At 42.0% G+C, this 15,966-nt stretch overlaps 1 protein-coding gene and 1 long non-coding RNA gene across 3 annotated transcripts in view; both read left to right on the top strand.

The window, feature by feature from the left end:
• The window catches only part of plcl1 (phospholipase C like 1), a 99,535-nt gene extending 90,157 nt beyond the window's left edge, over positions 1–9,378 (top strand). The window contains exons 10-12 of the mRNA XM_040149223.1: positions 1,557–1,632; positions 2,427–2,536; positions 3,713–9,378. Of these exons, the coding sequence (XP_040005157.1) occupies positions 1,557–1,632; positions 2,427–2,536; positions 3,713–3,919 (393 nt within the window). The 3' untranslated portion in view covers positions 3,920–9,378. The remainder of the gene's footprint in view (positions 1–1,556; positions 1,633–2,426; positions 2,537–3,712) is intronic.
• A 1,161-nt stretch (positions 9,379–10,539) lies between these two features.
• The window catches only part of LOC120801531, a 42,042-nt gene continuing 36,615 nt past the window's right edge, over positions 10,540–15,966 (top strand). For both annotated transcript variants that reach the window (XR_005709109.1, XR_005709110.1), the window contains exon 1: positions 10,540–10,811. This is a non-coding gene — a long non-coding RNA (uncharacterized LOC120801531). The remainder of the gene's footprint in view (positions 10,812–15,966) is intronic.

Below are 15,966 nucleotides of genomic sequence, written 5' to 3' on the forward strand. Positions count from 1 at the left end.
ATATATCCTATATATTAAAGTATCTTAAAAATAACACTATATAAAGTGCTGTCCATATAAAGTGCAGTCCATGTTGTTTCATGTTTCACTGTTTTTCTTTCACTTTTTTTTTTTTTTTGTTTTCTTTTTTTTTATTTTTATATTTTTTTTTTAAGTTTTTTTTTTTTTTTTTTTTTTTTTTTTTTAATTTTTTATTGATGCATTTGCGTGAGCGGAGTGAGAGCACACACACACACACACACACACACACACACACACACACACACACACACCCCCACATGCAATTACAGTGTCCTAAGGCATTAAATATGCAGAAGGACACTCTGAGGTGACGTGCATGAAACAGTCACCCACGCTCATCCTCGAGCACAAATACAAACACGCACAAACTCACACCCTGACTGCCAGCTGCGTCTCCTCCTACTCGATCTCCTCTTGCATCAGATCAGGACGAATCTCTCCCACCTGTTTCAGCGCTCAGCCATTACACCTACACACACCTCAGTGGAGAGAGAACTTTTTCCCCTTTAACCATCACTTTGTGTTTGTGCATGTCAGTGGAGTTGACAGTGTTTGAGTGTGAACCTCAGCTAATGTGAGCCCAGCAGGTCAGTGTCATGAAGCCACAGTTGGTGTGATCTCCAGTCGTACATCTTCGGGCTAACTCCTCAGGCTTTCTGGGCACACGCACAAAGACACAAGGCTTAGTAATCACACACTCATCCTCCTCCCTCTGCTGCCCTCTAGCCAGCATTCTGTCCTTTTCCTTCTTCTTTGCATTTTTTTTTCCCCACAGATTTGAGACAAGCTTTGTGCTCTGTGCTGCCTTCCAACTCAGAGCATCCAAATCAACCCCGCTCGTCCTTTTGATTTCACTTAAATGCTAATTTTGATATCAGAACCGGGTCCTATTGTTATGTCCCGCCAACCTTGTTCCATGGTACGTGACTCTTTGACCTTGTTACTCATCATGGTGGGACATAAAGCAATCCAAGTGCCTCTTGTTTAGGTTTGGCCATCCTTTGTATTGGTAATAATGGCATTGTACTGACTTTGACCCTGTACAGAATAAGTGGGTATACATAAAAAATGGGCTGGTGGGAGTTGAAGCTAGCAACACTGATAAAAAGTACTCACCTTGTTGTCAATATTGAACCTGTTGAACTTTGATTTTATCCTTCCTACTGGAATTAGTAGCTTCAGTAGCTAAAAACTCCAAAAAAACATTTTTAACTTTTTATAACAGAGAATAGCAGTAAATCTGTACATTTACTGCTTGAATTTACTTAAATGATAAATCAATACTCAAAGTAGTTTGGTGTTGATCTGTTTGATCAATTGACTAATTGTTTTAGCCCTGAGGTATTTTGTTTTAAGAACTCATTCGATACGCATTTGCCTCAATTTCAGCCTGACATATAGTATTTTTGGAAACCTCAATACTACATGTACCATTTGAAATAAAGCTCAGTGAGTTCGAGCAGCGCTGGGCCTCACGGCGTTGATATGCACCGAGCTGTGCAAGTCAAACACAAACTTTCTCCCTGTCTGTTCAGATGATTGCCGCCCAGAAACAGCTGATTGAGAACGCAGATGCCGTTCAGGAGAGGATCGCCCAGGTGCAGAGAGAAGGTACGGTGGCGCAGGACAGTGCGAGATGGATGAAAGGCTGGATGGTCGCTGACATGAACTGAGTAAAAACAGTTTCGATTAGCGCGCCTGAATAAAACGGCTGCAGTGCAGGATCTTCCCAGATCCTAAAATTTCACCAAATGAGCAAGTCTAACACGAACCTCAAGCGGCTGACCCCTCGGAGAATGACTCAGTAAACAACATTACAAGTGGAGATACAGTACTTGCTGGTGATTTTGACACTCCCAGATGTTTGTTGGGAAAAACCAAAGGCACTCTCATATTTGTACTTTTTGAAATGAGGATCTGTTGAGGGCCACATTTGCGAAAAATCTCCACCGAGTATACATCTGTTCGAAATGTTGTTGTGCACTCATAATAAAACTGTAATGCAGTCTTACATTTATAATTTGCATTTTCTAAAGTCTGTCAGGTGTAATGCACCAGTATGACAGCTGTACAACGAGGATGCACAGTGAAAAAGACAGGCCTCTACACAACCGAACCAGTGTATTTTTAGACCCTCTCGCTGCCTGTGATAACTCCTGACCTTTAACTGACGACGCAAATGTCGCGAAGGACGGAACTTTACTTTTGTATAAATGTGTAAATCCAATATCCGACAACATACCCATGAAAACATGTTGCTGACACTCACCCCTATTTTTGTGCTAATCACAAAAATTATGAAAGCAAATCACCCTTACGCTTGACAATTGCATTTTGCATGAATTTGAATTATTGACTCACCCACCACTGTAAACGGATGCACGGCCCCTGTTTGTGTCTTGTAGGCATGGACTTCCATGAGGATCTTTCTCGGCTTGGGGATAAGGAGGGGCTAAAGGGACGCAAGCTAAGTAAAGCTGTGGAGAGTTTCACCTGGAACATCACTGTCCTCAAGGTAGTGGAAAGCAAAGACATAATGATATCCAAACTTCCCTCTGTTTTATAGTAACTGTGACACATCTGAGACTCACTTGGGAAGGATATTCCTCAGAATTCTTAAATAAGGCTGTACATTTATTTTGAAAGATGTTTTCCTCTGTGTTTCCCTTTAAAAGAAGAGTTCAACCTTTTTGCAGCCTTTCTCTGTTTTAATACTCGCCGTTCACATAACTCATAAGTACAGTAATGGACACACAGCTCCAGCTTTCCTTACAAAGTTGAATCCAAGAACGACAAACAAATTCACTCCATGGTCCAGCTAAAGCCAACAGCTATCTGTTGAAGTTAACTAACCTGGGCCCTTCTGCTTCTTGCCCTGCCAACATCGATCTGTGGTATTTCTTATTAAATTTGAACTACATTAACACTATTTGGATCTGCTAGTTGACTTTTAACACGTGTAAGTTGGATCCCTGCACAAGCTGACAACAAAAAAGTGGAAGCAACAGTTCAGCTTTTTGCACATTAAGAAAAAAGTTTTTTTTTTTATATTGTCTTTTAAATGTAGTTTTTGAAATATCAAAATAAAAATTTAAAGCTGCTATAATCAATGTTTTTTTAATCAACCATTGATAAAATTACTATGCGTAATGTGAACGAGGTTGTTCAGCTTCACAGAGAATAACCACCCGACTCTACAGTTCCCCTCAGGTCTACAAACCTTTTAGGCTCTTTTAGCTCATTGTTTTGGTTTTTCCAGCCTGTAAATCTGCTCTCATCGACTTCGTTTCCAGCCACAGCAGGCAGCTGTTTTTGGTGAAGAGGTTCTGTATGTTATCTGCCCAGCAACAAGCAACAGACGACTAGCTGGTGAACATAGTGGAGGATTTAGGAGCTAACGATCCAGCTGATTCCTTCACAAGCCGGTGGAAGCCAAAAACAGAGCTTAAAGTCAAGTGTATAGAAACGCACGTTCTGCTGTCCTGAAGTGGCCAAAAAAACCTTATTGTAGCTTTAAATCACTTACTAAAGATTTTGCAGTTATTCAGGACTTGCCTTTTGCCACGTCCCAGAAGGTGTCAAACTAAAGCAAGACACCTCAGCTAATAATGGGCCGTAATTTCCGTCCTTGCTTGAAGTTTATTGCTGTGCATACATGAATCAGATTGATGTATCTCCCTGTGTGCTGCAGGGTCAGAGCGATCTGTTACGGGGAGCTAAGATGGATTCCCTGGATGCCCTGAGGCAGCTGGCTCTGGCCTGCGAAGCCTGTGGATTCACCTCCTCCTCCTCTTCCACCAACTCCTCATCCTCCACCTTTTCCGCGGCAGAGCTGCACTACACCTCGCACCCCCTGTCTGTCCGCCGCAGCAGCACACATGGCAACGGACGCATTTGACACCTGTCCCCCCCCCCTCGTGTCCAGCACGCTGCCAAAGATGAAAAGGGAGTGGATAGAGTAATTAAAGAGGATGACAGAGATAAGGAGATATGAGATGAGGAAGACAGAAAAAAAGAAAAGTAAGGGGGTAAAAGGCTCCAGAGGAGGCAGAGGATTCTCTTTCTGGCAGAGTGTTTCCTTTTATCCAGTGCAGTAAGTGTCTAGACTAGCCTAGACCAGCGAAGTTTATCTGTTAAAGCCTTACGTTGAGTTCATCAATTTATTACTGAAGGTCCAGTCTGCAGAGAAGCTTTTCATGAATGTTGTAACTCCATGGTGGAAAAGCAAGGAATGACACTCCACAGGGGTCCTTGAAATTTCGACAGCTCCCGCTTAACTCAACTTAACCTAGCGGTTTTCCCTCGCTAGAGGGGAAACCATAGACACCTGAACAATTTGTGATAAACGGGGCTGTCGTGGAGCTGATGTTTACAGTCCTGTTGGTGTGTCAGGGGTAGGGAATGCAGAGTGGAGGGCATGTAGAACTGATGGGACAGTTGTTTTTCAGTGTCAGCATTTCGGCGTGTCCCTCTGGAAGATAACAAGATCTGGGTGTGTGTGCTATGTTGCAAATGATGGAAAATGGAAAGGTGCTGTAAGAGACTGACTGACAGAATGTGACCCACAAACACACTGATAGAAATGAACTAATTCCAGTAGCCCAGATTTTTAGTATACTACTTTTTTTTTTTTAAAACTCACAAAAGTTTTTTGGTTTTAGATGTAACTGAACTTTTGCTGTGGCTTAATGTAAAAAAGACAAAAAACAAAAACGTCGTCCTTCACCTAAAGGAGTAGACAAAACTTTTAATTAATCTAGCATTGCCAAGAATGACTTGGCTTAAGACAGGTACCACTAAACGTAGGCTATACAGTAAATGACTGACAGTCCTCGACATCAACTGAGTTGGCTGAACGCACCTCTTGGTGGGATGTCTCTGGTCTTCGAACTTGAAAAACAGAGCGAATGTTATTGTGACGTCAAGTTTCTCCAAAGTCAACCCCCAAAATTAGTTCCTGAATGAATCTGCTGCAAGAAATAGACCTTATCTAAAATATCAACAGTTATTAACGAGGGTTGGGAGTTTGCAGAGGTGGAAAGTCACCTGGGCTTTTCCCAGATTTCGATTTCATAACAAAAACTCAGCTCCCGAGCTGTTTTCTGGTTGTTTGAGGCCTCTGTCCTCGAATAACTCTACGGATGAATTGCTAAAAAAGCACAAGGACCCATGAGATTCTGAGGATTGATACAGTTTCTAAACCTTAACCCGAGGACATAAAGATCCCCCCTTGTGACTCTGAGCATGCACACATTTCCTCATCTAACTGCTATCTTCATGCATTGTGCGAAATAAGCAGCAGGAGCAGACACACACACACACACACACACACACACACACACACACACACACACACCTGCATGTTCTTGTTATCTCCCCTCTGATAGCCTTTGAGCCTGTCATGTTCACTTGGCGAAGGGGCGGCTGAAACACGAGGAATGGGGTGTAGTGGAGAAGAGACACCATCATTTGAGAAGTTGTGGATGTGTGTTGATACTGTAGTACTACACGTCGGCCGTAGTACATGTGTGGATCGGATTACCGTCTCACTATACCAACATGTGGGGCAATGGACGCTCAGCCTGTGGGTGTGTGTGCGCTTGTGTGTAGGAAGACCAGACTCCCGAAGCGTTGGTGATGAAGTGCACCGTACTGATGTAGCAATAATATTAGTGGTAAGTAACAAGAAAGTCAATGAGGCCGTGTAGGTCAATGTGTACTGACTGAAGGACTGAAAACTACATAACTAACTTTATAATTCAGTGATGCTTATAAACGTATTTGAAAACAACTACAAAAATGGTGTCCAGCAGGTGCTACTGATCACGGCTCATAGTTGTGCTTGGCTGTCAGTGATGGCGTAACTGTGTGTGTGTCTTGGAAACGCAGGAAAATCCGTGATTCCTGTTCTTTTAACTCAGCTCTTGTACTCGTGTTCTTGTGTCTTGTAATGCTACGTTTGAACCAAACTTAAGCAGAGGTAATGCAAAGCAAAACACAGGACTAAGATAACCAGATTAGAAATACCTACTTGAATATTGTCACGTGTCACTACAAAATTATATTTCAAGTGTACGTGTCGCGAAACCTTTTGGAAAATGCCAAAGGCATTTTGGCGATACAAGGTTTGATGTCATTAAAAAGACAGTAAGGCAGGTGAGTTTGAAAATGTCCCGCTGGATTCTCTGGTATTCATAATTTAGAGCACCACAGGTTTTTCTTTAACAGGCCGATTTGGACCAATTTATTTCCGCCTAATCTGCTGCAGGTGGCAATGCAAAGTGTTTGAACACAGCAAGTCGGGCAACTGGAGGGGGCTTCCTGAAAAGAAGACATTTTGAATGTTTGTTCTGCCCTTTTAGAGGCAGGAGCGTGGACCGATCAGAGACGAGGATCACAGCTAAACACTTTAACAGCTCGCAGGCCCATCAGCCCAGCTGGTGGCATTTTGCAGTAGACAGGATGTAATGAGAAACACTGACGCGTGGGGGATGACGCTGAGGTTTACGGACTTCTTTAGCCCCTCTGAAGAGCTTGTGCAGGACTACTGTTTGTTCTGAATGACATCCCATATTTTTATACGCTGTTTTGTTGCCTTTCATTCATCTTCACATTCCTTTCTTTTTTTTTGCAATACCATTAACCTCTTTCATACCTCCACTCTTCTCCATCCTGCTGTCCCTGCTCGTCCTCTGGAGAATCCAGGTGGGGAATGACAGAGCTGATGCACTGAGTCACAAACACAGGAGGAGCTTGACCTAATAACATTTCCATGTGTGTTTTTTTTTTTTCCGTTTTTATTTTTTTTTATGTGTGTGTGTATACGCTTCTAAAAGTAGAAGACGTAGACAGTACTGGAGAGAGGGAGCAAAGGTTGAAGGACAGAAGAAGAAGGGACTGATATTGGATTAACTTTTAGTTGCACGTGTGGTTGGGTGAGCGCACCTGCACAGCTTCATAATTGGCTGTGAGCACTAGACAGGGTGACAGCACCTGCTGTTTTGGTCTATTACCAACATTCTGACTCACTGGAGGCTTTGGGATGTGTGTATATGCCGGTGTGCTTACGTCTGTCATGATACCATGGTGCCCTAGTTCCGGTCCCGATGGTACAATCCTGTTCTCCTGCTTACACAGTCATTGCCGAGCTACCTGCCATAGTTTGTCTGAAATGCACTGAAGCAGACGGCGGTTTCAGAGGCTTTTTTGGAAGAGCTCCACCGCCCCTGAGAGGAATGCTCAAAGTACCGAGAAAAACTACGGAATTCGTAGGATCACAAGAAGTGTTCTCCCTCTGAGATCTGTTGACCTGCAGGGAGGATCCCTCTCCATTAATGATGCATCAGCTCCAGTAAAACAAACCACTGTATTAGCTTTCTGTGTTCTGGTTTACATGCCTGCTGACATGGGAATTACAACTGGGTCAAACTGAAAAAACAGGCGATGGGAGTTACTTTACCTGAGGTGATGCGCAGAGATGGAGGTCACAGGGTTCACCGTTGTAGGTGAACATGGAGGGTAGAGGGGTCGGGTTCAGTAATCAGGTCTAGTTAAGTTAAATCTCATTCTCAGAACAATCTATCAGGCATATACCGTATTTACAGAGACGACCTATGGTAGGCAGTGATGACCGCGCCGCTGCATAAAGCCAAGGCAACGTAATAACCAAGAAAAACGACAGCTCGTTATTTCAGTGGAGTCTGACCTTTGCAGTGAGTCAGGAAGATACAACACCTGAGCCACTAATTTGTAGCTGGAGGATCCAAAGGACCGTGCCTGTGTTTTTGCACGATTTAACCCACTTACTTCAAATCATTCACTGTATACTTGCAAGAGCAAAACATGCCGTTGTATTTGAAATGTATAGATCGAATGTGCTTTTATACCTCCCAGGCAGCTATTGGTTTCAGTTAATGTCAGTATGGTGAGCTTGCAGAGACTTGCTGGAGCTGAATCCATTTCAGTGAGCATCCTGCGTGGGTTTAGTTTTGTTCAGGAAGTTACAATAACATATTGTGGTGATGCAAATGAAGACGCAGATGGATCTGCAACTGATTTTTTTGTGATAAACACTTCCCTTTTTAAAGCCTTTTTAATGCAAGCAGCTACCAAACTGACATTATCCTTCTCGCTGTGTATGTTTTTGCTTATTATTTGTTGTCTGGGTTTGAATTTCTTGCAATAGAGCTCATCAGTGCAACACTGTAAAGTAAGCAACTCTGTCTGAGCTCCACAACAGCTCATGATTTCCCCACAGCAGCAGATTTTTTAGAATTAATCCATGTTTTCCGTTACATTATTGTATAACGATAATGTAGCTTTTATGAGAATAAAACTAAGCGTGATGTTCACAATGACGGATGACCCATCTCAAGCAAGTTTCAAGTCCTTATATTTTGCAAAGTTTTGGAAAAAAGTCAGCAGTGATTTGTAGTAAATGAACTAAACTTGCAGAAACACACGTATGATCCTTTAAACGCTCGAAAATGGGGTTTTAGGTTAGCCTCTCCGTGCCTCTCTCACACTCTGCTTCATGTCACCGCACTTTGCTTTTTCGAGACGCTTTACCTGATGACATTTTGCAGTATTGAAAAATGAGTGTTTACCTCTGCAAAAGGCACAGCGGCCAGCCACTCACTACAGTGCTTTACTATGGTGTTCAGTATATGGTATCTCATTTGTATCCCGGTGCTGCACCCCGATCCCTGAGGTGTGGATTTAGCTACTTCCCTTTATGCCCTCTAAATTGGAGCAGGTCTACGCTACGCTCTGTTTCTCACTGTGATTGCATTTTAAGTTTGGAGTCTGAAGGATGAGAGTGGTAGACTGATCCACGCTTAGGAGCAGGGTGCTGCAACTGGGGTGCATTGTATCACTGTTACCCACATGTCTTAACCTAGAGCTATATCTCTCTATGTGTGCTCTTCTGTGTGTGATGCTACTTATCTTTGCGGACCAGTGATCAAATAGTGCTTAACATTCATTGAATAATTGGAGAGTTGTTTATACCTGCCATAGTGACGTGGACAAAGCTGTGTCTTGGAAATGTGTAACGGTAATTTAGGTTCTATATTACCCGTGGCATCTGCAGTGTCTGTGTTGGCCTGTGTCTACACCGCTGACCTTTTAATCCAGTGTTGTTTCCTCAGCTGTTCCGACAGTCACTGTATGTTTTTGTAAAGTAGAAAAGAAAAAAAAAAGAGACCAGAAGAAGAAAAATATTTATTGAAGTGTGTTTTAAAAACCATAAATAAATATAATTAATTGAATGGACCTTGCTTTTATTTTGAAAAGCTACTGTGTTTTCTATCTTACAAGTAATCAAATATAACAAGAGTATGTAATCCAGAATAAATAAAGTTATCTTTTCCTGACCAAAACCTCTTGTCGCCTCTGCTTTATCTTACACTGAGTCTCTACCCTGATGCAGGTATGTGCACTGTATGTCTACACAGTATATCTATATGTCAGTATCAGGGATCCGGACACGCGGACACTTGAATAGAGTGAAACCATGGTTGATGGTATATTTGTAACAGTACTTTCCTTGAGACATTTCAAAATGTTTGCTGTCTCAACCTGAAAATGAGATGAGCAGCATAAAATATGAACGATGACGCAACAAGTGTAGCCTATGCACTTCCACACCTTATCTTTTTTCCACAAACTGGAATATTCTGATAGGTTATACACTCAGTTGCCAGTTTATTAGGTACACCTAGCTACTAATGAACTGTATTGTCTATTGTGTAGTTGTGTACGACTAATGATTAATTTCATTATTGCTTAATCCGTCAGTTATTTTCTCTATTAATTGATTAGCTTTTCTTTTGTGAAAAATTTCCTAAAGGCCGAGGTGACCACTTCGGAGGATTTGTTTCGACCGAGCATCTTTCCAAAACCCCAACATGTTCAGTTTACTGTCCTGTATGACAAAGAAAAGATTCAAATCCTCATTTGAAAAGCTGGGAAAAAGGAATACTGGCAATTTTTTTCCCCCTTAAAAAGTGACTCAAAATGACTAATCAATTATCAAAGTTATTGCCCGGGACATTTTCTGTTGATCGATTAATCGACTAGTTGTTGCAGCTCTAGCATTATAATAGATTAAGCTATTTGGCAGCACATAAATATTTAAATTTATCTCCACCCTTACCCGCTGCAAGATTAGTGATGCTTAACGCGTCAATAATTATAATACAACAGTACAGTATTTATGAATGGGCCATTCTTCACCACATAATGGGTATTTTTAATTTTGGCACTGGCATATTCTGATGCTAGTATTATGTACGAGTATTTTTGGACCGAGGTAGTGCTACGTTACTTAAGGAAAAGATCTGAATACTCCTTCCAAAAGTTTAAGTGGGAGATTTTCCTGAAATGACACAGATCTTTTCTCTGTTGGACTTACTGAACTACAAAAAAAACCAAATCAAAAACAAAAAAACAAATCGTACAGTGATGCCACGGAGTGATGTCTCCTTCGCACCACAAACGATCTTTGGCTGAGTACAAACGCGGCCCCGCGTGATTTTCAGCCGTTACAAAGGAGTTAACGTTAATCGGCGTCCGTTCATACAGTCTGCCGCCGCCGCCGCCGCCACCGTTTGTTCTGTTAACCGGCAAAGTGCTTATGGATGACAGCATACGAGAGCGACGACAGAAAAGGCTACTGATTTAAGAGATGAGTTAGCGTTCGGGGCCCGATCCGGGTACTTTGCCGAGCGGGAACCAAGGATTCAAAATGGACGCGCAGTCGGGAGATCCTCCATGTGTTAAACCCCCAGGTTAGTCAAAATTATTCAGCTAGAAAACAAAGGGGAACTGGAAAATGATTACCTAAGTAGTCCATTTGAAATGTTCATCACAATTCGTGGACTTGACCTACCCACATTTACAGTAACACTGGGCTAACTTTTTGTGCCTTGGCCTCGATGCTAGTGTGGAATAACTAGCAAAAAAAATGTAGAAGTACGAATTGGTTTTAATTTTTTCATTAGAATTAGAGGTTCAAGAACGGAGAGACGCCTCCATCTTATTTTAGATTTAGACAACTAGCCAGACAATGATCTACGAGAAAAATAAACACGTAAGTAAATGAAACAGTCCCCAGGTATTGGCCTACATTGCACTCTGTGGAACGTCAAACACACAAGAAATTACAAACCTGGGAGTTTAGTCACTTAGCTTAGCAGTAAAATTGAATACTAGAACAGGACTTAACCATTCTTGGTCTCAGCATAGCTATGTCTCCTGCACTTTTTTTGTCCACAGATTGTTACAGGATATTGACTTTAAAAAAAAAAAAAAAAAAAAAATCTTTTGGGTCGAGGACGAATAGTTGCGTACGGAAACATTTTTCCCGTGTAAGGACACCCTATCATATACTGTTGCCAGTACTTCAGGTGAGCTAACTTTCTGTCTGACCTCCTAATAAAGTGGTTCAGATAATCTAGCCAAACTGTCGGCTTGTTTATAACCTGTCGCCGTCAGACTTTGTTGTAGCGATGCCATATTCCCACATCTCAGCAGTTACTTTGGTGAGTACAGTGTTATCGTAACCAATAGAAATGATGGCCAGGACCATTAAAAAAGGGACCCCAAGTTGTAATGAGCCGCAGTTTTCCTTTAAACCGCCGGTGCTCAGTATCCATCTGCCCTGCCAGGCTGCGCTGGTCACATACGATCTCTGCTCGAAAAGTCGCCGCGGCCGTTATGTTAATTTACCGGTGAGCTTGCCTGCCAACCGGTGGCTTTCCAGCCCGTCGGTTCGCCAAAAGGTTCGTTTCTCGTAGCCTCATTCAACGGTGCTCACGGGCGACATCTACTGCTGAAGTCAATGTGTGGCGGCCAAATCGTTCATGAGCTCTTTTAGTATGAAGAGCAATATAGCCCTGCTGTCCCTTCTCTTACCCCTTTGCTTTTCATTATGTCATTGACACTTTACTCATTGAACAGTTAAAAGGGTTGTTGATAAGGATGAACCCTTCCCAGCATGCACCGGGGCAATAGATTCCAATACAACCGTTATGGTGAGTGGTCACAGAGGCAGGGCCTGTTTCTCAGTGGCTGGTCGGAGGAGGCCCGTGCTCTGTACGTGAGGTTTGTCATTTGTGCCAGGAGAGGGAGCCAAACATCAAGTTATTTTCTTTTTGGGCCCGGCTCAAAATCCTCTCATACTGTAGGTCAGCCAGGTAGTCCGCTGCAAATCATTTATTTTCATCAGTATCTTTAATCTTAAATGCTAATCCGACTGAGTGATGTCACTTCTTTAGGAGCATATTCAGTTTGCATTGTATGGCACCGAAGAAACTCATCACTGATTCATTAATTACATGTCTTGCTTAGGATTTTTCAAAAATCCAAAAACCTGAAAAACACTTTTGAAGTTATTTTGCAGTTTATTTTTTAAATGTTTTTTTTTTCCTTCTCTTTTTAATGGTGCAAATATGTTGCTTTTTTTACATCAAGTTTTAAAAGTGATATGTGGTGTGATGAATGAACACTCAGAAACGCCCTGTCTCTTGAGTCTGTCACATGTGCAGGAAGTTGCATATCTTCACAGTTTATATTAGAGCTGCCTCTGCCTTTTTAGATGGAGGTATTTCATTATCGGTGGCAGAAAGCAACTAAGTACTTTTTGCTCAAGTACTGCACTTCAGTACAATTTTTTTATTACTTTACGTGAGTATTCCTGTTTTCTGCCGCTACTCCACCAAAATTCTAAGCCACCCAGCAGTATATAAATTAGTAAAAAAAATAGCCCCACCTTTACCAGCTGTAACATTATAATCAATCATATAATCAATAATTATCCAATAATATACATTATACTGAAATAGGTCATTCTGCATAATGAGTATTTTACTGTCAGTACTTTAAGTATATTTTGATATAAAACCTTTTTACTTTTACTTGAGTAAAGAATCTGAGTGCTGCTCCCGCGGCTGTCCGTATCAAAAAGTTTGTGATTTATGTGTACACGTGACATATCTGTCAGTTATGTGATGTATTGTCTCTAATCTGGGGTGACGGGCAGTAAATTGTCATAGTCGCTGTGTCTGCCCCCACCCTCTCCCTCAGGAGGTGTTGGGCAGCAGATGGGAGGTGATGGAACTGTGTGGTAGTGTAGGCGGTGACATGACAAGCTGTCAGGCCCTAATGCAGGCTAACATCTGGAGGATGTTGGCCGCGTCACTTCATGCCTGCTGGCGGGGTCCTGTAGCCTGGGGCCAGAAGCCAGCCCGAGGGACGCACACCCAGGGCCGAACCTGGGCCTCCAAGACAGTGAGCGGCAGCGATAATGCACGTTCGGCATGAGACATCGTGCCTTCTACCGAGAAGTGAAAGCAGTGAACATTGAGCTCGTGTCGGGGTTAATACTGACCCCGCTACAGGACATAGTGTCAGAGTAGAAACTGGTCTAAGTGGGTCATCATTGTGATTGCACTGTATAGAGCTCAAAAACTAGCAAGTAAATACATTTAGTTTGAAAATGACTACATGTCTCTGCAGCTTTGGAAGACACCACTTGCCGCCTTTCTCAGTGTATTTATCAAAGTAAACAGCTGCAACAAACTACAAATAGACCATCACAAGACGTCCTTGGTGAGTGGGTGCTGTAGACGCGACTACAGGCACAGCAGGATAATACAGGGCCTGTTGAAACTGTTAGCGCCATTGAGGCACCGTGCTATTAGCGTTTCATGCTCGCCTTGAGCATCCAAGAAGCAAGTGCCTCTTCTGTTTTAATGACAGCCCTCACCCAGCGGTAATTTCACTGTGATTAAGGTAGGAGAAAAAAAAAAATCATCTCTTAAAAGTCTCTAAATTGCATCTTATTTATCCACCTTTTAACTAACTACAAAAGGGAGACAGACAATGGCGCTGCATGTTTCTACCTCTCCTGGTGAACAATTACACTTAATCTGGCCCATCGTTATATAGGTATTAAATATGGCACTTAGGAGATGACACAGTGTGAAGCTTTGATGGAAAAGTTTATATGAAAGAAATTACATTTTTTAGTATTTTTTCTGTTATTTTTTCACAGACCAGCTCTGACCTGCTTAATGTAAATCGATCATTTGGCTTAGTTTTTATGCCTTTGGGAAGAACATTTTTTTAGACATACTTTATATAAAATGCAGGCCTTTCCTCCAATGTCAGCCTTAAAGATGAGTTAATTCGGTTGGTTTTAGCTGGGCTACTGGCCTGGCTCTAGGTGAAGCAGTGTCACTTGGTCGGTCAGTCAACTACTTTGGTCCAGACTGAAATATCTCAGCAACTACTGGATGGATTGCTATGATGTTTTGATCAGACATTTGACATTGACTTTGGTGATCCACTGACTTTTCTTCTAGCGCCACAGATTTTCTCCTATCTTGTATCTCAACATCTACTAAAGATATTCATTTCCCTTAGTTGATGAATCCTAATGACTGGTGATCTCCTGACTTTTCCTCTAGTGACACCATGAGGTTGAGGTAGTTCTGATTTGAAATGTCTCAAACTACAATGAAATTTGGTTGAGACACTCATGTTCCCCTCCGGATAAACTGTGATAACTTTGTTGATCCCCTGACCTTTGATCTTACGCCATCATCACTTTCAGTTTTCACTTTGTACAACACTTTTGTTTACAACCAAATACCCGCAAAGCTAATGATGCTTCCATTAGCCACAGCTGTGGTTTAAGTTTTGTGCATTTGCATTTAGAGTTGCAACGATTAGTTAATTAATCGATTAGTAAATCATCAGAAAATTAATCACCAACTATTTTAATAACTGAGTAATCATTTAAGTCATGTTTTTCAGTCATTTTTTTTTTAAAGGTAAAATGCCAAACATTTTTTAGGTTTGGACAGTTGGTTGGACTAGACAAGTGAATTAAAGACATCACAGTCGGGCTTGGACAAATTGTAAATGCTATTTTCCTACTATTGTCCCACTATTTAACATTTTATAGACTAATCAACTAATTGATCAATCAAGAAAATAATCATTAATCCTTTTTGCATTAGGAAATGTTAGCATGCTAACATTGGTAAACATGGTAAACGTTATACCTTAGCTCCAAAGACTGCAGTGTCTAAGTACAGCCTCGAAGAGCTGCTAGCCTGCTTGTAGACCTCTGTTTTTTTTTTCATTTGGTGTGCTTCCCCTGGTGGGTTCAGCTCTTCTCTTCCATTTTAGATGCAAGATGTCGGATGCATTGCTGTCATCAAAACCACAGTATAACTTACTTAGGAAGAGAGAACTTTGTCAGTTAACAGATACTTAATAAGTATTACAACTAAAGGTCTCAAGTCACTCCATTCTCTTTTGCACAAGTGCTAAATTGCCAACAGATAGCCAGTGGAAAGTGGTTCTTCTTGGATGAATCCCAAAAATCAGTGGGACCCGGGATGTGAAGAGCAAGGTCCCATCAAGGCGGCTCGTCTCTATTAAATCACACTCTATTGTGTGAGGTGGGGCGGTGTTGGAGAGCGACATACATGGATAATTACACTCACCAGAATTGCCGTTGCACCTCTCCGAGCCCTCCCGTTCCTGAAGACCTGAGACGCTACCCTCCCCGCCACCCTGCCACCCCCCACCCCCCCCCCAACACCTGAGCAATCATACGCCATCTTCAGAGACATTGTATTATAATCACAGCCATTCACAACTTGCTTAAGTTTAGAGTTTACCTCTCTGTATTACCTCTGTCCTCCTCAATCATCCCTCCTACTCTATTCTTTTCATTTATTTTCTCACTTGATTGCACGCTCATGGACTCATCAATCAACAGTTAGTCAGTGAGTTAGTCACAGAGTCACTGCTTCAGTCAGTCACTGTTTTGCAAATGATTGAAACACTTATATATTGAATTGTAGTGTCTCCTCCTTCCACACAGGCTGTCACACACACATACACACACTCCTCTAGCTAATGTTGCTA

This window comes from Xiphias gladius, chromosome 16 (genome assembly GCF_016859285.1).
Source record: "Xiphias gladius isolate SHS-SW01 ecotype Sanya breed wild chromosome 16, ASM1685928v1, whole genome shotgun sequence".
In the NCBI taxonomy this organism is placed as follows: domain Eukaryota; kingdom Metazoa; phylum Chordata; class Actinopteri; order Istiophoriformes; family Xiphiidae; genus Xiphias; species Xiphias gladius.